The 22,046-nt window shown below is 38.9% G+C and overlaps 1 protein-coding gene across 7 annotated transcripts in view; it reads left to right on the top strand.

Moving 5' to 3' along the window:
• The window catches only part of KLF12 (KLF transcription factor 12), a 472,528-nt gene that overhangs the window by 183,640 nt on the left and 266,842 nt on the right, over positions 1–22,046 (top strand). For 4 of the 7 annotated variants that reach the window (XM_060191518.1, XM_060191516.1, XM_060191519.1 and 1 more), the window contains one exon: positions 13,941–14,036. In XM_060191518.1, coding sequence (XP_060047501.1) covers positions 13,941–14,036 — 96 coding nt within the window. The remainder of the gene's footprint in view (positions 1–13,940; positions 14,037–22,046) is intronic. The other 3 variants (XM_060191522.1, XM_060191520.1, XM_060191521.1) reach the window with 1 other exon arrangement.

Genomic DNA, 22,046 nt, shown 5'->3' with positions numbered 1-22,046 from the left:
AAACGTATTTATATTTTCTTTATTTTAACCAAACCTGTGTTTCTAAGTTTCTATTCTAATTGGTACTAATGCTGAGTTGGAAGTGTTGAAACCCAGATGCCATTTATGCACCCTCTGCCTAATGAACAAAGGCAAGAAGCCCTGTATCCTTTGTGATTTCTGTAAATTTATCAAAGCCTTGGAAAAAAATTTATCAAGGCCTAGTTAATTTTGGCTTCTCAATTTGGGTTAAGTTGGTTGCCCTTTCGATAAGCATGGATTTGTAGTTTCCACAAGAACTTCTATGTTTCACAGCTAGTTTATCAAGTATCACTCAGAATAAACATTTCTAACAGATTAGTTTATAGTATACATTTTTTTCCCAGCATTTAGTACTTTACCAACCTAGGAAATAATCCTTGGTATTGGGAAAATATAAATTGTTGTATTATACACAGAGTTTTGTTAGTCCATAGGACAAACACAAGACCATTTTTTAAAATGAGAAAGTATTCATTGAAGAGCTTTATTTTTTTAAAACTCAAGGCAATTTATTGCAGGATAATGTATCTGTAGATCATTAGAAACCATCAAGGAATGTAGGCTGAGAGCCTCAATATGCCAGCAAAATATTAGAGTAATACCAGTTCTCCATGTTGCAAGTTGATGAAGAGATAAAAGGCTAGAATAGCAAAGTCTGTGTTTGCACTGATGTTTATTTTGTACCATTTGGGGTGCTTTGATATGCTTATGCCCTCTATAAAAATGAATCACCAGTGTGAGGATATGTGAAGATGGAAAAGATGCTTTTATGACTGTAAGTGACCATAAATTAAATATGACTCAAGTGTATCTCTCTTGAGTATTAAATTAAGGAGATGAAGTTACTGTATCATCCATATAAATGAAACTATTGTGAAAATATTGACTAAGCCATCATGGATATCAATATTTTCAAAACACCAGGTAGCACATGAGATTACCATAGATTTTTCTGGATGTTGAAATCAAGATGAGACTGACTTGCTAAATTAATTATGGCATATTTCAAGGATAGGAATATATAATTTTATCAAACCTAGAAAATATACTGATATTTTATTATTTGAAAAATGTGAAAAAGGTTTGCTACCAGAGCTGTATTTACTATCTATTATTCCTCCAAGTGACCAGACATTACATGTTAATGGCAGTGAATATAAGCACAGCCCTCAGTAATAAAAATCTCTTGGAACATGATAGAGGACCTTGTGGGGGTTGTATTGTTATGTGGAAAACTAGAATATATTATGCATGTACAAACTATTATACTTACTTTCAACTGTAAAACATTAATCCCCTAATTAAAAAAAGAGAGAAAAATAATAAAGATAAAAAGAAAAAAAAAAAACACAAGAAAGCTCAATAACAACTGAGGTTCCAGAGCTGGTCTGTTGGGATCTCCATAAGGTACTCATGTATCGTTTTGTTCTCATTTTGCCTAGCAAATGTATAACATTGTTGAGTTAGATCAAAGAAAGAACTGTGTAGTAATTAATTCTGAGCTCAGATTGGGTTTCTAGTAGAGCCATTCCATTTATTTATGTGACCTTGAACTATTTAACGGCGTTTGTTACATATGCCTTGTCTTCTGGCAATGTAGCACTAGTTCCTTGGATTTCTGAAAGGATTAAATGAGTGTTTATATGCAAAAGTCTTAGCACAAAATCTGGTCCTTGATAATTAAGCAAATGACTTTACTGTCAAAGTAGTACTGAAATTATCATTGTGTTATACCACCATGTCCTTTGTTGCCTAGCAATAGATAACTAAAACTATTGCCTGAGAATGATTCTAATTTAATTTGAGTCTCATGTTGTACCGACTGAGCTAGCCAGGCTCTGATTCTAATTTACTTTACCAATGAAGAGCAAAGGGGGGTGGGGTAGTTGGTGGCACACCTAATTAAGCACACACATTACTGTGCACAAGGGCCCAGGTTCAAGTCCCTGGTCCTCACCTACAGGGGGAAAGCTTCACAAGTGGTAAAGTAGGGCTGTAGTTGTCTCTCTGTCTCTCTCCCTCTCTGTCTCCTCCTCTCCTCTCAATTTCTGTCTGTCCCTCCCTATCCAATAATACATCAATAATTCTTTTTTTCTGTACAGAAATGTGTTGTGACTTTTCCAACAACCCAGTAGTTATGTTCCATCTCAGTAAAAGTTTGGGGGCTGGAATCTATTTCTGCAAATACATGGCCTATTAATTGGACTGGTATGCCAGTGATAAAGCATTGGAAAAAAAAATGGTGTTCTTGGCTTTTCCTTCTTGATAATATTGGTACAGATGAGTTAAGAAAGAGAAGTGATTGGGGAGTTGGGCTGTAGCTCAGCGGGTTAAGTGCAGGTGGCACAAAGCACAAGGACTGGCATAAGGCGTATAGTTCTTTATAGAAGTTTCGCAGGATTCTCTGGATTTCGGTGGTGTCAGTTGTGATATCTCCTCCATCGTTTACAATTCTATTAATTTGAGTCTTCTCTCTTTTTTGTTTGGTGAGTCTGCCTAGGGGTTTGTCAATTTTGTTTAATCTTTCAAAGAACCAACATTTGGTTTCATTGATCTTTTATATGGTTCTCTTATTTTCGATGTTGTTTATTTCTGCTCTAATTTTAGTGATTTCTGTCCTTCTGGTTGCTTTAGGGTTCCTTTGTTCCTCTTCCTCTAAGTCCTTGAGGTGTGCAGTAAGGTCCTTCATTTGAGCTTTTTCTTGGTGTTTAATATGTGATTGTATGGCTATAAGTTTCCCTCTCAGTACTGCTTTAGCTGTGTCCCAAATATTTTGATAGGTTGTGTCTTCATTTTCATTTGTTTCCAGGAACATTTGAATTTCCTGCTTGAGTGAGTCTCTGACCCAGTGGTTCTTAAGGAGTATGTTGTTTAGATTCCAGATTCTGTGACTTTTAATAATTTTCTGTTTGTTGTTAAATGTTAGTTTTACTCCACTGTGGTCTGAGAAGATATTTGGGACTATTTTGATGCTCTTGAATTTATTGATGCTGTCTTTGGACCTAACATGTGGTCTATCCTTGAGTATGTGTTATGTGGATTTGAAAAGAAGGTGTATTCCATTTTTTTGGGGTGAAGGACTCTGAAAATGTCCAAGAGCTCATGTGTCAATCTCTTCATTTAATTCTCTTGTATCTTTTTTGATTCTCTGCTTTGTTGATCTAAGTGTGACGGTGGTGTATTGAAGTCTCCCACTATTATTGTATTACTATTGATATATTTTTGAAATTCTTTCAGTAAGTGCTTGACATATTTAGATGGTCCCTCACTGGGTGCATAGATGTTAATAATTGTTAAGTCTTCTTGGTTGATTGATCCTCTAATAATTATGTAATGTCCTTGCCTATCTTTTATTACTTTATTTAATTTAAAATCTATTGTGTCTGAGATGAGAATGGCTGTTCCTGCCCTTTTTTGTGGCCCATTAGCCTGTATGACAGTTTTCCATCCTTTCACTTTAAGTCTGTGTTTATCTTGTTGTGACAGGTGGGATTCTTGCAAGCAGCATATGGTTGGGTTATGTTTTCTGATCCATCCCCCCACTCTGTGCCTTTTGATGGGTGAGTTTAAGCCATTGACATTTATTGATATTATGGATTTAATGTATTGTAGTGCCATTGTTCAAAAAAATTTTTTTGTTTGCTCTGATATATTGCAAGTATTATAGTGATGTTCTTGTTTACAAGAGGTCTTTTAGAACCTCTTTCAGGGCCGGTTTGGTGATGGTTGCCTCCTTTAACTGTTGTTTGTCTAAGAAAGTTTTGATCCCTCCATCTAGTTTGAATGAAAGTCTAGCAGGATATATTATCCTTGGTTGAACCTCTTTCATTCAGGGCTCAATAGATATCTTGGCATTCTCTTCTGGCTTTTAGAGTTTGAGTGGAGAAATCTGCAGATACTCTTATGGGTTTTCCCTTGTATGTGACTTTTTGTTTCTCTCTTGCAGCCTTTAGGATCCTTTCTTTATCCTTACTTCTTCTCATTGTGACTATAATGTGTCTTGGTGTCTTCAGGTCTGGGTTGATTCTGTTTGGTACTCTCTGGGCCTCTTGAATCTTGATGTCCTTTCTGTCATTCAGGTCTGGGAAGTTTTCTTCTATTATTTCCTCTAGAATGTTTGCTTCCCCTTCCTCTCTTTCTTCCTCTGGCAGGCCAATTACATGAATGTTACTTCTTTTGAGATCATCCCATATGTCTCTGTTGTTGTTTTCAGTGTCTCTCAATCTCTTTTTAAGCTCTTTCACCTCTTTCTTCATTTTCTCTAACTCATCCTCTGTCTGACTAATTCTGTTTTCTGCTTCTGTTAGTCTGCTTTCCCTTGTCTCAGCTTCTTTCTTCATTACAGCTATTTCAGCTTTCAGTTCTCTAATTGCCTCAAGATACAGTATTTTCCTTGGGGGTCTCAACTTGTTTCCTTAATACTGCCATTCCTTTCCTCCAATGTTGTTTTCATTTCTGTGGTTAATAAGTTTATTATTGCTTGCATACTTTTCTTATCTATGGTTACTTCTGGCTGATTTGTAGTTTCTTCTGGGCTCTTGTCTTCATTCATTGGAGTAGCAGTTTTATTTGTTTTTGATCTACCCATTTTTTTTGATTTATGTGTTTCTTTTTTTTTTTTATGCTCTGTTGTTCCTCAGTTGTTGTGTCTTGAGTACAAGCAACACTGTACTAAATACCTTTATGACAATTGCACTCACCAACCTCAGGAATTACAATATCAACGGAAGCAAGTATTAAAGCAGTTTAATCACTACCAGTTAGCCAAACAATGTCTCCAGTCCGTGAAAAAATAGTAACCAAATCCCAGTGAAGAAGAAAGAGAAAAGAAAGATGAGGTAGCAAGAACAGACAGTTCTGCAAATCTACTATCCACTGTATATTCTAGGGGTAACAAGAGGGTAAAGGGAAGTAGAGCAGAGATACACACATAGAGAGTCCACTCTGAGTCAGATTTCTTCCCCAAAATAATTCACAAATTCATAAAGGCAAAGAAGAAGGAAGGAAGAAGTGTATGAAAAGATAAAAAAAAAAAGAAAAAAGAGACAAGAGAGAGAAAAGAGAAAAGATGAGAAAAAGAGTTGTAATTAAAGAGCAGTGAAAGGAAAGGGTTTTTTTTTATTACTTTATTTTTAATTTAATTTAATTAGCTAAGAGGAGGAGGGAGGGGAGAGTCTGTAGAGGAGGTAGGAGTAAGGAGACAAGTTCCTCCCACAATAGATAAGATGCCCACTACCCTAGCAATGAAAGATACCCTAAGTGTTAATTCTGATCATCCTAAAGGGGGGGGGAGAGATATATGCCTTTATATAATATTAATAATAAAATAGAGCAGGGTTAAAAAAAAAAAACCTGTCCCAGATTACCTCAACCCTCATGATCAGAGGCAGCTGATTGTTAAGAAAGAGAGGAAAAAAAAACCAAATTAAAAAAAAAAAGAAAACCTTAGGACTAGACAAGGATAGCTGAAATAGACATTTATGCAAATCTTCTATCCACTGTATATTCTAGGGGTAGCTAAAGATGGAAGGGAAGTTGAGCAGAGACACTCACAGTGAGAGTCCACTCTGAGTCAGAATTCTTCCTCAAAATAATTCCCAAATGTGTATCAGTGAATTAAAAAAAGCACACTGTTTGGTGTTGTGGGGGGATGGGGCCTGTGGCTTTGGAAGCTGTAGGATTAAGGAAGAAAGTATGACAAGAATGAGAAAAAGAAAAGAGAGAGAAAATAAAAAGATAAGAAAAAGAACAGTCATAAAAGCAGTGAAAGGAAAGAGTTTTTTATTATTTATTTTTAATTATTTAATTAGCTATGCGGGGTGAGTTGGTGGGGGGTTGGCTACTTAGAAAGAAAAAAGGCCAGAGTTTTCAGAAGGGTATAGACTTAGAATGAATGATACTCCCTGGTGGGACAGGAATCTTGGTAAAGAAAGAAGCTCAGCAGGGGAGCCTTCTAGGAGCTGGTACCCAGGGACTGGTTATGGGGGGGGGGGGAGGTGTGCTTAATAATTTCCAGAAGATGTGGTCAGAGCTCAAGCCACTAGCAGTTTCTCAGTCAGCCATCTTCTGGGAACCCCCCCATAATCTGATTCTGTTGCTTTTGCTATAGCGGAAAAGCCCAAAGCATAGTGTTATAATTTATTTAACTATGAACCTTTTAGATTCTTCCTTGAAATTCCTTGTTCAGCTTGGTACAAGGAATCCTGTGTGGCAGCTCAGATGACTCCTATAGTTGTTTAACTTAGCATGGGCAAGGAGGGCATGGTGACGATTCCTGTTTCTCATCCTTTGCAGTCATCTGTGAAGATTTAAGATGGACACATACTGAAGTAGATTATGTCCTGTACATCCAGAAATCAAAGCAAACACCAGTATATTATTTTGTCTTCTGTTTATGAAAGAAAAGCCTGTTTAAGTAGTAGTTTGATTACACATTGACTGATATCACTACTAAAACTGCAAACTGGATGACCCACTGCCATGAGCCCGCAGAGAGGGAAAAACCTATGGTATAGGGTATTTATTGTAGGAGGCTGGATTATAATAGCTGAATGGAAAGTCACTCTGAACTGTGTGCTTATGAACTGTTACCAGTGAGCATCAGCTATTCTTCTTTCTGTATGTTCCATCTAAAGCAGTTTGAGATGCTAGGATCAGTGATGATTATGCTTATTATGGATTTTTTTTCTTTCTTTCTTTTGACTGGGAGAGCTGTTATCAGCTGGATTACTCGGCTGCTAAATCTCATTTGCCAAATAGGAATATACAGAGTAGGACTCTCATTCAGTGCACATGTATTTAATCATCTGGCAGCTAATAAATTTGGTGGTAACTTTTCTATTCTAGAAGAAAGGTGCTAAGGAAGTAGCATACATGTGCATATGTGTATATCAATATGTGTGTGGCTATATGCATAAATTATAATCCGAGGGTTGTAGAATAGAGCAAAATGTCATCATATAAATGCAGAAAAAAAAAAATCCATGCTACTGAAATTGATGACTCTGTAATTCTATTTACTTCTTGTGAATCAATTGAGCTATTGATACCACAGCAAATGTGTTTTGATTAAGATCATGGCAAGATATGTTTGACAGCAATTTCAAATTATTAGAGTTTATTACATATTTAATGTTGACAGTCAAATGAGATTGCATGTATCTGATTTCCCTCTAGAGAGTTAAGCCCATCAATATTCTGTTTCAACACTTTTTCCTCAGTGCTGTGTAAGCTACCATGTGCTGTATAAAAACTGTACACCTTCCTGGATGATTTGGAATGTGGTGTAATGCTCAGGTTAGATTCATGAATGAAGAGATTAATACTCTACCAGAACTCTGCCCCACTAGAAATAAGTTAAAAAAAAAAAAAAAAAAAAAAGCTGAGCCTGTGGATTGATCAGCTAGCACCCATGTCCAACAGAGAAGCAGTTACAGAAGCCAGAACTCCTACATTCTGTAGCCCAATAACAATTTGATCCATACTCCCAGGAGGGGAGAAATGATAGGAGGAAAATGATAAGAGGGCTCTGAACTCCAGCTTTATCAGGACTTGGAGAGAGAAAAGGGGGGGACATTTGGATATAGTAATAGAGTTATGGGTGGCTTGGAAGAGAAGAGAGGACTGTACCTGGAAGAAAAAGGGGATGATTATGTACAAATGTAGACATATAGTTGTAGAGATGATAGTTGACCAATGTCTGCAACCATGGCTGAACTACTGTGGCCTGCAATGGAGGGAATGGATATTCAGAACTCTGGTAGTGGGTATGGTGTGAAATTATACCTCTGTTGACCTGTAATTTTGTGTATCAATATTGAATCACCAGTAAACATTTAAAAAAAAGGTTCTTCATAGAATCTTCCTATGTAACTTTCAGACATATGCTCAGATAGAATCTGTAGTAGCTAGAAGAATTTAATATTATATTGGTTCCTTAGATCTGAACATTAGTATTATTTTTACTGTGGTCATCACTGAATATAGCTGGAAAATCTAGAAAGATAAGTATTTCCATGGAAAACCCAATTTCTTTAAACATTGGAAAGTATTACTAATTTTTTCACTGCTATATACATCTACAGTGTGCATCTTGTCTTTAACACAAGTAGAACTATTCAGGAACAAGAATTTAAAAAATTCTGAAACTATGGTGATATTTAAATGCATTAAATGGAATATGGACTAGTCAGACTTTCATGATTTATCAGTTTTTAATTTCAAAGACTGGTAAGCTTGCATTTTTTTTTTAAAGTAATGAGTTTATCACAGCCAGTGAGGAAACTGGTTAAAGTATATCAGCTGTAAATTGGTCCAGAGTACTAAAAGGGACATTAGGCTTTAATCAGATTCTAACAGTTCATTAAATCCACTTCTCTGGAATCTCTCTTTGTCTCTCCTGCTTCTTTGCAAAGCTTCTTCTTTTTCTTCTTCCACTTCTTCTTTTTCATTTATTTTTCCTTTTTTTTTTTTTTCATTTAATGTGGACAAGACCTCCTCCAGGGTAGGGAGGAATATAAGTTCATTCTTCATTGTCTACTCCCCCAACAGCCAAAGAGATGCTTTAATTGTAGTCGATTCCTGGAGCTTCTCTAAAAGACAAGGTAGTAGAGGGGGAATTGAGGCTGCCTGCTGCAGGAAGACTTTTCTTTCTTTCTTTCTTTCTTTTTATTATTATCAGAACACTTTTCAGCTCTGGCTTATGGTGGTGCAGGGGCTTGAACCTGGAACTTTGGAGCCTCAGGCATGAGAGCCTGTTTGCATAACCATTATGCAATCTACCCTCTTCAGGAAGACTTTTCTGAGAAGGGTAGTGGCATGCCAAGCTAGCTGTTACTCGCCCCCCCTCCAGGGTTATTGCTCAGCTTGGTGCCTGCACTATGAATCCACTGCTCCTGGAGGCCATTTTCCCCATTTTGTTGCTCTTGTTGTTGTTGGATAGTGTTGTTTTCGACAGGTTATGTTGTTTTTGCCGGGCTAGCTTCACGGGCGGGTAACAGACGACCCGGGATTCATGGCTGGGTTGTACGCAGTATCTCTTTATTCATGCAGGATGCAGCACAATCTAAAACGAGCTAAGCTAAACTCAAGGTAAAGCACAGTACTGTAAAACTCACAATGCTGTCTTTATATATACTTGCCAAGTAAGGTGGAAACAGGATGTGAATGAAGTGGTTATGTAAATAGAATAGTGTTAAGCAGGGGGGATTTAAACCAAATGAAACAGAAGGGGTCTCATGCATACCAACAATTCCCCCTTTCTTTTTAACTAATGGCCATTGCGGGGTGAACAGAAACATATATCGTTCAGGCGTTTTCAAAAGAACTGGCATATGACAGGGAAAACAAAATAGGCGAGCAGCAATAACCAGTGTGATGCCAAGTGGAGCTTTTCTTGCCTCAAAGGGCAAGGCCTAGCAGGCGAAAGGGCATTTCTTGCCTCTGGGAACGCTTCATGCCTCTGGGGGCATCTCTTGCCTCAAAGGGCGTTTCCTGCCTCTGTGGGCATCTCTTGCCTCTTGGGGCGCTTCATGCCTCTGTGGGCATAACCTAATAAGGAGGGGGAGTTTTCTGCCTCTGGGGCAGAGCCTGCAGGTGAGGGGACGTGGTCTATAAAGTCTCAAGGCAATTGGCTGAAGTTAGTCTTTGAGAAACACAGCAGCGTGTACCAGTAAGTCCGATGGAGGTGTCAGTCCAAAGTAGCTGACCACAGAAGAAAATGCCAGAGGATGAAATGCTGCAAGTCTGTCTCGATGGGGAATGTCGGCCACCAGAATTCTGCTTTTCAGTAGAGAGTGAGCTTTGGAGTCTGTGAATCTGTTTCTTCAGGTCGTGCCAGGTCTCATCATTGGTTTCCGGGAGTGTGTTGTAATCATTCCATCTTGTGGGCGATGTCAGAGAACAGGGGTCCAAATGGATTTCCAGAAATTTTCATTTGAGTAGATGCTTTTTCATGTGAAGACTTGACAGCTGAAATTCACTTACTTGTCAAACAAAACTAGTAACAGATTAGAAGTTTACTATAATTGATAACTCCATTATAATTGGAAGTCCTTTCTAGTATGATTTTAAGGTTGTTTAAACAGTTTAAACTCAATAAAATGTGGAAAGGTAAACAGAAGAACCACGGTTAAAAGCCTCAGGCATGAGAATAATTAACATAATCATTGCACTATCTGCCCCACCCATAACTCATACAGTTTTCAGGATTAAACGTTTCAGATTTATGCCAAGACGTAAAAAAAGAAATCAAAGGAGGAAAAAACATTTTTTTGGATTGTTTCTGGATGTCTCTAGAAATCATGGCTGCGTCCAACATTTTTTTTAAGTCAATGTCAAATAAAAATTCAGTCATTCAAATCATTCTCTTATGAAATGCAACTTGAACCAGATTATCCATATCTCACCATGTGGTATTAAGAGTCCCTGGAGGGCGTCCTAGTCCAAAAAGCTCCTCGAAATTCCATTTAGGGTGCTTCGGACTGTTCCTGCTGTATTGCTTCAGGCACCCATTTTTAAAAGCGTCTTCCCATCGAAGAAAGAATCTAATCAGGAGAGTAGAACTAACCACGTGTCTCCATACTTGGGAACTGCCAGGGTACTCGAGAATGTTCTTCAAATTAGAGTAGTCCTTCTCCATGGGAAACATTCGAGAAGAAGTCCAGAAATTCCCAGTGGAAATCCCCATGCATATCCCAAGGTCTACGATCACAGTCATAAAGAACCAAACTGTGGCCCGGAGCAAAATGTAGTCCTTTTCCTCAGGAAACATGAGAGAGGGAATCCAGAAAGTCCAAGGAGAAATCTCCGTGCATCTCCCAAGCTCTATGATCCCCGTCATAAGAAACCAAAGTTCCCGGTCAGGGAACCGAAGTGTGGCCCAGAGTAAAATGTTCCAGAGACAGAGAAACTGTCTCATGATGAAACAGTAGAGGCTTTGGCAAACCTCTTCATAAGTAGAAAGGCAACCCATGGTGGATGGGTAGCCAAGTTTACTTATCTGGACGATGGGTGGGTAGGGTCCCACGTTGATGCCTGTCCATGTTTTAGGGCTTATTTCAGTCCCTGTTCAGGCGCCATATGTTGTTTTCGCTGGGCTAGGTTGTTTTCGCCGGGCTGGCTTCACGGGCGGGTAACAGACAACCAGGGACTCATGGTTGAGCTGTAGGCAGTATCTCTTTATTCATGCAGGACGCAGCACAATCTAAGCTGAGCTGAGCTAAACTAAAGGTAAAGTACTCTAAAACTCACAATGCTGTCTTTATATATACTTGCCAAGTAAGGTGGAAACAGGATGTGACATAGAGAGGGTGGAGAGAAAAGTGACTGGTGAAAATCAGAGTGTGACAAAGAGGGGATCAGGGTGTGACAAGGAGGGGGGGTGGAGCAAAAACATCATGAAACAGTGGGGATTGAACCAATGCCCTGGAGGGAGGTGCTTGTTAACAGTGGTTATGTAAATAGAATGAAGTGGTTATGTAAATAGAATAGTGTTAAGCAGGGGGGATTTAAACCAAATGAAACAGAAGGGGTCTCATGCATACCAACAGGATAGGACAGAGAGAAATTGAAAATGGAGAGAAATTGAAAGACAGGGGAGAGAAAGATAAACAGCTGCAGACCTGCTTCATTGCCTATGAGGTGACCACCCTGCAGGTGGGGAGCTGGGGGCTACATCCAGGAACCTAACACCAGTCCTTGGGCTTTATGCCATGTGCACCCCAGCTAGCTGTTTCTAACCCTAGTAGCAGTGAAACTTTAGGAGTTGAAAGCCATGCCTGATGTGGAAATAACCTACCAAACTCTATGAAAATATGTTCAGCTTGGAATAAATTCACTGAGCTGACCAGAAACACCATCGTTCCCTTCTGTTCTAAATGATTAGTATATTAAAAAACCCTAAAAGATAGGGACAAGTCAAAAGCAAACCATTTTACAAGTGTATCTGGCTGGGGACTGGGCAGTGGTACACCCAGTTAAGCACACACATTTCCAGGTACAAGGACCCAGTTTTGAGCATCCACAGCCCACTCCCCACCTGCAGGGGGGACACTCCACAAGCTTTAAAGCAGGTCTGCAGGTGTCTTTCTCTTTCCTCCCCCTCTCAGTTTCTCTCTTTCCTATCAAATAAAATAGAAAAAAAATACTTTGGGAGTGTTGGCTTTGTAGTGACTATTTCGAGCCCCTGCCATAACTCTGGTGGCAATAAAAAAAATTTCAAAAAAGGTGTATCCTACTAATTTTAATAATAATGCCAATAATTCCCATTTCTAAGAAAATTACAAGGTAGCCATTGTTTTATTTTTTATTACTAGACTGACTAGGTAATTTGGGATTTTTATTTGCTCATTAGCTAACTGGAGAGTAAATTTTGCTTTTCGTTTTCCTCGAGCAAATATTTGTGACCTTATACATTTTATCTCCTGGAGTATTTTTCTTAAACAAAAAGAAGAGATGAGAAATAGGAGAAATAATTAGAGCTACCTGATACTGCACACTGTTGGTATTATTGGGCCATAAGAACCTTTAATTTTTTATTTATTGCTGTGTGAGATACTTTTATTTGTCTATGGCACTTCTTGGAAATGTTGTTTGTAAATATATTTAGGTAGTTACAGGGCCCAGGTGGGTGGTGGTGCAGCAGGTTAATTGCACATAGTACAAAGCTCAGGGACCTGCGCAGGTATGCTGGTTGGAGCCCCCGACTCCCCACCTGCAGGGGGATCGCTTCACAAGTGGTGGTGAAGCAGGTCTGTAGCAGTCTGTCTTTCTCTTCTCCCTCCTCTGTCTTCCTCTCCTCTCTCATTTTCTCTCTGTCCTATCCAAAAAATGAAAAATAAATAAAAATGACCACGGAAGCATTAGATATGTAGTGCCAGCACAGAGCCCCAAGGTTAACCCTGGAGGAAAACACACGCACACGCACACGCACATGCACACGCACACACACACACACACACACAGAGTCATAGTCATGAAAAAGCTAAGGTTCTTACTTTTAAGAGTTGATGAATCTGAGGGATTGACTAATAGTACATTCAGTAGAGTTCACACTGTATCAAGTATAAGACCTTGGGTTCAAATCCCAGGTTCCCACCTTCAGGGAGAAAACAAATTTTTATTTTTTGTTTTTGTTCTTTGGTTATGACTTCAGCTTAAGAATTCACTCTCTTTAGAAACAAAAATGACTTTTTTTTTTTTTAAAATCAAGAGAAAATGAACCTGAGCATCATTCTAGTGAGTGTAGTGTCAATGATGACACACCTGGTGCCTCACAAATGTAAACCCTACACTTGACCATGAGGATATCTCTCATACTGGCCACAAGAACTGATTCTTAACCTAAAGACTTAAGATAGTTGCTTTAAAGTAGATGTTTGTGTTGATAAGTAAAAAGTATGATTTAAGTAGAATTCTGATACCAGAACTTCAGTGTGGTTAGAATGAATATCAGCTGGTAAATAATTTCAACTCCATGTTAGTATAGGAATCTTGAAATTTTTTTTAAATCTTTTCTTTTTATGAATTTGTTGTTCACAACACAGCTGCCAGAACTAAGGGAGAAAGGTACTTGCTTATTATTTCCTTCCGCCATTGCAGAATTTCACTGCACTCTTCCTTGTTCCCTTCCCCGTATAAATTAGCATAAGGTTTCCTTGCTCTAGTTTATTACAGTCTGACCTCTAAAGCAGAGGTCAGAGAATCAGACTGATTAATTCAACTTCCTGGTTATTATTTCAAATGAAAGTTCAGAAAGAGGAGAGGGTAATTGGTTATGGTGATACTCTCATTTAATTATATTTCATTCTTAAAAAATTAGGTGAGCAGTTCTGAATGTACTGCCAGAAAGGAGGACTCTATTCGATGCCTGCTTTCGAATTCTTTATACCTGAATGTCCCTCTCTCTCTTTTATTACCAGACTATCAACACTTTTGAGAACAGAATGTTAATGCTTGATGGGATGCCGTCAGTCAGAGTCAAAACAGAGCTTCTGGAATCTGAACAAGGGGTAAGCGTAAGTATTGGACAACACATTACCTCTTCACCTGTGTGAAAGTGGCACTCATTTCCAGACCATTGTGGTTGACAGAAAACTGCTCTGATTTTTCTCTTGTCTGGCTTTACTCTCTTGAGTAAAAATCTCCAGATTCCATGTTGACTTTCATCTGTTTACAGCCTCAACTATTATTTATTATATTATTGATTTGAAAAAGATAACTACCTGAAATTATTGATTGGACAACCTAGTGACCATAGAACCATTTGGCTTTATGTACATTGTAAATAAAGAAACAGCAAAGAAACACTAAAGAAAAATAAAATAGGAATAAATTTTAAACTTGTGTTTCTACAGCAAAAAAACACTAAAGAAAATAAAATGGGGATAAAATTCAGTGTCTAAATAGCTTGGTTATTTCTATATTAGGATATTATAGAGAGCAGGTCTAGAATGGATTTCTCTTTTGACATTTATATTTATGCCTCCCTCTAATTAGGGCACTAGGACATAATTGATGAAATTGAGGTCAGTGGGTTTGAAAAGCTTATAAAAACAAGAGAAGGCTGGGGATCAGATAATGGCACACCTGGTTGAGTGCACATATTACTGTGGGCAAGGACTATGGTTCAAGCCCACTGCCCCCACCTTCAGGGGAGGGAGGGAGCTTTATAAGCAATGAAACATTGTTGCAGGTGTCTGTGTCTCTCTTCCTATCACTCCCCTCCCCTCTCAATTTCTCTTTGTCTGTACAGAATAATGAATAAGGGGGGGTATTTAATAGTACATAGCTAAACTGATGAACTAAAAGTAACAGAAAATATTAAATAGGAGATAGAAGTAAGAAAAAAAAAACATGGTGTAGGAAATTTTATGACCTTAGGTTTATAATTGTTGACATTGCTAGCTTCACTAGTAGAGATTATAATGACAGCAGGAACTAATCACATTTTGAATTTAAGGAAGAAAGTGCTGCTTGTGTTTGTGAGTATGTACTGGTTACCTGGGTTACTAAAGCACATAGACCAGTGACTGAAAAAAGGCCTAGAATGAATATTCAACCATAATCCTCTAGTTTATGTATATCATATCAAAACAAAACGTTGCCAATGTTTTGCAACTGAGTGATCAAAAGAAGTTTGAAGTGTGACATCTGATTGTTGTAAAGTCAGTGTACAAGATCTCCTAGGATCTCTTTCAAGGGATCAGAGTTCTAGTCTAATAAAAGTACTTCTTAGGAACATGAATCTAGATGACAGTATTTACAAGGTTTCTACAATAGCTCTTGCTTTTTTTAATTTTTTTACAATAGCCATTTCTGAGCAATGTTGAGGCAGTGTACAAGGCAGCTCCGTAAGTGCTTCTCTTCTTCACTCTAAGTCAGTATCTGAAACAGATCTATATCATGGTAGAGAGTATCATTTGACCTATATATTATAAATCTGAAATCAACTTTGTGGACTATGTCAACCAATAACATAGTTTTATATAGATGACAAAATGATTGATTCCTGTTGCATCAACTCAGGACACGGAGTAGAATACCCATCAAGAAAAGACTGTGACACTTATTAGTAGTATTAGTTCTTTTTAAATAAAGATTCAGAAAAAGGCATGTGTCCACTCAAATTTCTAACCTGACACAACAAGATAAAATTCTGCATCCTACAACTAGTGTTTACTTTTATTAGCTAACCACAAGAGAATATTTGTTGTTGTTGTTACTGCTATTAGTTGCCTGCTCTGAATTTAAGTGTATTTGCATTAGTTATATAGACCTCTACACACCTTTGTTTAAGTTCCATAAATCATAGAGAATATAGCATATTATTTAGAGAGTATAGATACTTTTGGATTCTGGTGACAAAAAAAAAAAGGTTTATTTCATAGTGTTGCTCAAATCATGTTGGATAATGGCAGATATGTACAGAAAACAAGTAAAAAAATATACATTTAAAAAAAATATATATATAGTCACTAGTCAAAGTCAAGACAGAATATTGTTGTTACCAAAAGTCTGACAATATTTTTTTAATTTCTTTATTGGGGAATTAATGTTTAACATTCAGCAGTAAATACAATAGTTTGTACATGCATAACATTTCCCAGTTTTCCATATAACAATACAATCCCCACTAGGTCCTCTGTCATTCCTTTTTGGATCCTGTTTTCTCCCCCACCACCACCACCCATCCCATGTCTTTTACTTTGGTGCAACATGCCAATTCCAGTTCAGGTTCTACTTGTGTTTTATCTTCTGATCTTGTTTTTCAACTTCTGCCTGACAGTGAGATCATCCCATATTCATCCTTCTGTTTCTGACTTATTTCACTTAACATGAACTTTTCAAGGTCCATCCAACATCGGCTGAAAGTGGTGAAGTCACCATTTTTTATAGCTGAGTAGCATTCCATAGTGTATATATAATACAACTTTCTCAGCAACTCCTCTGTTGTTGGACACCTGGGTTGCTTCCAGGTTTTGGCTGTTACAAATTGTGCTGCTAGGAACATAGGTATACACAAATGTTTTTGGATGGGTTTGTTGGGTTCCTAAGGATATATCTCCAGGAGAGGAATTGCAGGATCATGTGGTAGTTCCATTTCTAGCCTTTTGAGAGTTCTCTAGACTGTTCTTCACAGAGGTTGGACAGATTTACATTCCCGCCAGCAGTGCAGGAGGGTTCCTTTGACCCCACAACCTCTCTAGCACTTGTTACTGCTACCTTTTCTGATGTATGACATTCTCACAGGAGTGAAGTGGTATTTCATTGTTGTCTTTATTTGCACTTCTCTGACAATCAGTGACTTGGAGCATTTTTTCATGTCTTTCCTGCTTTTTTGTATCTTTTTTTAACTGTTTGTGTGTGTGTGTGTGTGTGTGTGTGTGAGAGAGAGAGAGAGAAGCTATCAGAACAACACTCATCTCTGTCATGTACAATGAGACCCATTGGTCTCAGGCTTGCAAATTTCACCATCAACTATTGAACTACCTCTGAAACACTTCAGTAATTGGACCCCAAAACTACTCATGCATACCTAGTTTTGATACTATTTTTATAACACAGGCATTAACTTCCAGTCCTTGGGGGAGGGGGGGGTCTGCCTTTCAGACTCCAGGCAGCCCTTTATATATTTATTGCTTTGTTTATTTACTTACTTTTATCACTATTTGAGCTTCCTCATTAAGTCCAACTTTTTCAGGTAAAGAGAGAATGAAAGAGAGTAATACACCATACGCCATAGCAGAAGTACTCCCCCCAGTATAGTGGGTTTGAACTTGGGTTATGCATATGGCAAAGCAGGCACCTTCCTAGGTGAGCTATCTTGCTGGTTCTGGAAGCATCATTTTAAAAGTATACCACTTTCCACAAATGTCCTTATTCACTGTACCATGAAGGTATGTGTTCACTTTGTCCTTTTTGCTATAGTGATCTTTTTGTTCTTCTGTTCTCCACTGGTACCTTCTTGCACTCCTCTGAATTCCTCTGATGAATTCACGATCTGATGAGCACATTCTTAAAAATTGGATCAGGGGGTGAGATGGGGGCTCATCTGTTAAAGCTCACATGCTACTATATGCAAGGATTCAGGTTCAAGCCTCTGCCTCTGCCTTCAGGGGGAAAGCTTCATGAGAAGTGAAGTCTTGCAAGTATCTCTGCTTTCTCCCCCCCCACACACTTTCACTGTCACTTTCTTAAAAATTTTATTTATTATTGGATAGAGACAGAAATTGAGAGGGGAAGAAGACACACACACACAAACACACACAGAGTGGGGGGGGAGGAGAGAGAGAGATGCATGCAGCCCTGCTTCACTACCTGTGAAGCTTTCTCCCTGCAGGTAGGGACCAGGAACTTGAACCCAGGCCCTTGTTCACTGTAGTGTGTGTGTGTGTGTGTGTGTGTGTGTGTGTGTGTGTGTGTGTGTTAACTAGGTGTGCCACCACCTGGCCCCTCAAAAGGAAACCTGGAGGTGGGAAGAATGCCACCAGGTGTCGTTGTACAGGCATTTAACCCTGGTAATAATCCTTGTGTTTGGGGGTGGGGGATAGAGCCAAGGCATACTTCATCTGCTTTTTCTCTTCTATGAAAACATCTGACTCCCTTGCTTTTTCTCTTAGTAGTTGTAGAGTGTCTGTATATGACCTTGTCTTTTTAATCAGATTGTAAGCTCTCAGCAAGAACTAGTTTATATATTTCTGTTTTATCTCACAGTCCCTGGCTCATGGTAAGTACTCAGAATGCATGCTTTATTCATCTGGGAATTATAACTGCCTTGGTGTCAAATATGAAACCACTCAATAGCAGGTTATAAGCTTGCTCTATTTACTTAGCAAAGTTATTGTAAACATATTTTTGTTTTAAATTTGAAATATACACTGATGGCAATCATAATTTTTTTTTTTTTTTTTTTTAATACCGGAGCACTGTTCACCTCTGGCTTATGGTGGGATTAAACCTCAGACCTTGGAGCCTCAGGCTCATGACAGTCTTTGGCATAACTATTATGCTGTCTCTCCAGTCCAAAGTCTTGATATTCGAAGCCATGTAAATTGGATAGGTGTGTTGACACCAACTCACTGTCCCTTCATTCTATTCTGGAGTCCTCTGACTTTTGCATTCTTCATTTCATGATATTTCAGTAGATAATAGTTGCAGTCTACTGCAGTGTGACTTCACTTTTCTTCCGTCTTGCTAATACACTGCACACTGCTGAGGGCAGGCACAGCAAAGAGTATTGGAATGACTTTTTCTATGAACTTTGGTGCCTGTGTTGTGCTGTTTTAAGAGGTTTTTTTTGTCTCCAAGGTTGTTGCTGGGGCTTGGTGCCTGCAGTACAAATCTGCTGCTCCTGGAGGCTATTTTTTTCCCTTTTGTTGGCATTGTTGTTTATCATTGTTGTTGTTGTTGTTGCTGTCATTGTTGGATAGGACAAAGAAATTGAGAGAGGAGGGGAAGACAGGGGGAAAGAAAGATAGACACCTGCAGGCCTGCTTCACCACTTGTGAAGCCACTCCCCTGCCCGTGGGGATCGGGGGCTCGAACCGGGATCCTTGCTCTGGTCTTTGCACTTCATGCTATATGCACTTAACCCACTGCACTACCTCCTGGCCCCAAGAGCTTCTTAAATGCTCGCAGCCTTTGGTTATTCTAACATGTTACTGAGCAAAAGGACAAATGCTATAAGAAAGGTACTGAAACTGTTACACCCAGAGATAAGTTATTGTACAGAGAAAGCGTAATGCCCCAAAGACATAAAACTTGATTTTATTCTCAACCCTGCAGCTTACTGGCCTGAGCGTCTCTGAAATGTTACTCTTTATTTCCAGGCCTCTGTGTCCTCATCTGTACAGTGAGGTGTTGGATCCAAGGCCTCTCTCGGTTCTGCCTGACATTCTGTGGTCCAGTTATGGACACAGTGAGACTCAGCATGTCCAGTTATGAGTTTGACAGACATATCGTAATGAAAGTACCTGTGTGTGGCAGCAGAAATGTACATGCTTGAACATGAGTCAGAGCAGAGTTCAGAAACTTGCTCAGTTGTATGTCAGCTGTGTGCATCAGGGTCTGGCTGCTTGTCCTCCCCCGGGAAGGGAAATAACCTGCCTGTGGGAGCTGCTGGACACATACTCTCCTTTTGAACAGAATCAGGACTCAAAAACGCCCACTGGCTCGAGTTACTACTGCTACAGTTCTCAGAAGGCATTCAGAAGAGATGGAAATATCTCTGTTAACTTTATTTTTTTTGATAATTTTCCATTTTTATTGGTTATTTAGTACTGATTTATAAAATGATCAGATAACAGGTATAATTCTACACCATTTCCACCACCAGAGTTCTTTGTTCCCATTTCTCCCATTGGAAAGGGCAGTAGTTCTCCCTAGATAACAGGTGTGGATTGACTATTATTTCTTGAACTATCTATCTATCTATTGCCCATTTATTCCTTGGCCCTGCCTCCTCCTCTTCCTCTCCTCTTATCCTCCTCCTCTACACTCCTCCTCCTTCTCCTCCTCCTCCTTCTTTTTTTTTTTTTTTTTCCCCCCCTCCTGGGACTCGGTGCCAGCACTATGAATCCACTACTCCTGACAGCTCTTTTTTTTTTTTTTTTTCTATTTTATTGCATAGGACAGAGTGAAATTGAGCGAGGAGAGGGAGATAGGGAGAGAGAAAGAATGATAGGAACCTGCAGAACTGCCTCATTGCTTGTGAAGTGTCCCCCCTGCAGGTGGGGAGCCAAGGGCTCAAACCCAGATACTTGTGCAGATTCTTGCGCTTTGTTCTATGTGCACTTAACAGGGTGTACCACTGCCAGCCTCCCACCCCTTGTTGACTTTATTATTTTTATTGCCACCAGGGTTATCTCTGGAGCTTTGTGCATGCAGGAGGAATCCACTGCTCCTGTGGGCCAGTTTTTTTCTTTCTATATTTGATAGGGCAGAGAGAAATTGGGAGATAGGGAGATAGGAAGGGAGAGAAACAGAGATACCTGCTATACTTGCTTCACCACTCATTAAGCTTCCCCCATGCAGGTGGAAAACAGAGGCTTGAACCCAGGTCCCTGAGCATGATAACATGGGTACTTAACATGGTGCACCACCTCTCAGCCCCTGTCTCTGTTAACTTTAAATTCTAAAAATTTGTTTTAAATTTGAAATATACACTCTCATTGATGACAGTCTTATTGCTATTATTATTATTTTTAATATACCAGAGCACTGCTCAGCTCTGGCTTATGGTGGTGCTGGGGATTGAACCTTGGACCTCAGAGCCTCAGGCTCATGAAAGTCATTTGCATAACTATTATGCTATCTCTAAGAAAGACCTCAAATTGAAACTCTTATTATTTTTGTTGGATATTTTAGTTAAGCATAACTGGAGAGAACTTCAGCTTCTGATTAGATTTTATCATGTGACGAATAGGATGACAAAGCCAAAAATAGTTATGAATTGAAAAATGACAATATTTTGGTATGATAATGGTATTTGTGCACAGTTTTTTAAAAATGACTTCTGAGTTCATAAGCATATATTTACTGATTTGTAGAGTAAGTATCTAGCATTTGCTGTAAAATATAATGCAGGGAAAATGATTGTGTATAGTTACAATGCAAGCTTGGTCAAGTATCCATCACTATTAAAACTGCATTTGAACAAGGGCGGGCTCACTATCTTGTCAGACATTTTGTATTTTTCTAATTTTTTATAAAGCCAAATGCTTTTAAAAGGAAAAGAAAGATTCTCTAAATAAATGATTTTTTTTTTTTTTTTTTTTTGCTTCCAGGGTTATCGCTGGGGCTCAGTGCCTGCACCATGAATCCACTGCTCCTGGAGGCCATTTTTTTCCCTTTTGTTACCCTGGTTGTTTTTGTCATTGTTATGGTTATTATTATCATTGCTATTGATGATGTTGTTGTTGGATAGGACAGAGAGAAATGGAGAGAGGAGGGGAAGACAGTGGGGGGAGAGAAAGATAGACACCTGCAGACCTGCTTCACCACCTGTGGTGGGGAGCCGGGGGCTCGAACCGGGATCCTTACGCCCAGTCCTTGCGCTTTGCTCCACATGCGCTTAACCTGCTGCGCTACCGCCCGACCCTCATAAATGTACTTTTTAAAACATAAGTTGAAGGGTTCAGGTGGTGGCATATATATTACCATGTCCAAAGACCCAGGTTGGAGCCCCCACTCCTCACCTGCACAGGGGAAGCTTCAGAAGTTGTTGGGCAGGTTTGCAGATTTCTCTTTCTCCCTCTCTGCCTCCCACTTTTCTCTTAATACTCTGTTTTGTCAAATAAAGTAGAAAGGAAAAAAAAATAACTAAAAATAACTGGTCCAGGAGCAAGGGATTCATGTGCTGGCACCGAGCCATAGCCATAACCCTAGGGACAATTTTAAAAATTCATTAATTTATTAATAAAAACATAAGTTCAGAGGCATAAGATGGATACCTGAGAGAATCATATTTCTCTTTGCCAACTTTACAGGTTTGATTTATTAATTAAGAATCGGGAATGTCACTGGGG

This window comes from Erinaceus europaeus, chromosome 5 (assembly GCF_950295315.1).
Source record: "Erinaceus europaeus chromosome 5, mEriEur2.1, whole genome shotgun sequence".
NCBI lineage: Eukaryota > Metazoa > Chordata > Mammalia > Eulipotyphla > Erinaceidae > Erinaceus > Erinaceus europaeus.
Note: the sequence above shows the minus strand (reverse complement) of the source record. Positions and strands in the feature narration are given on the sequence as shown.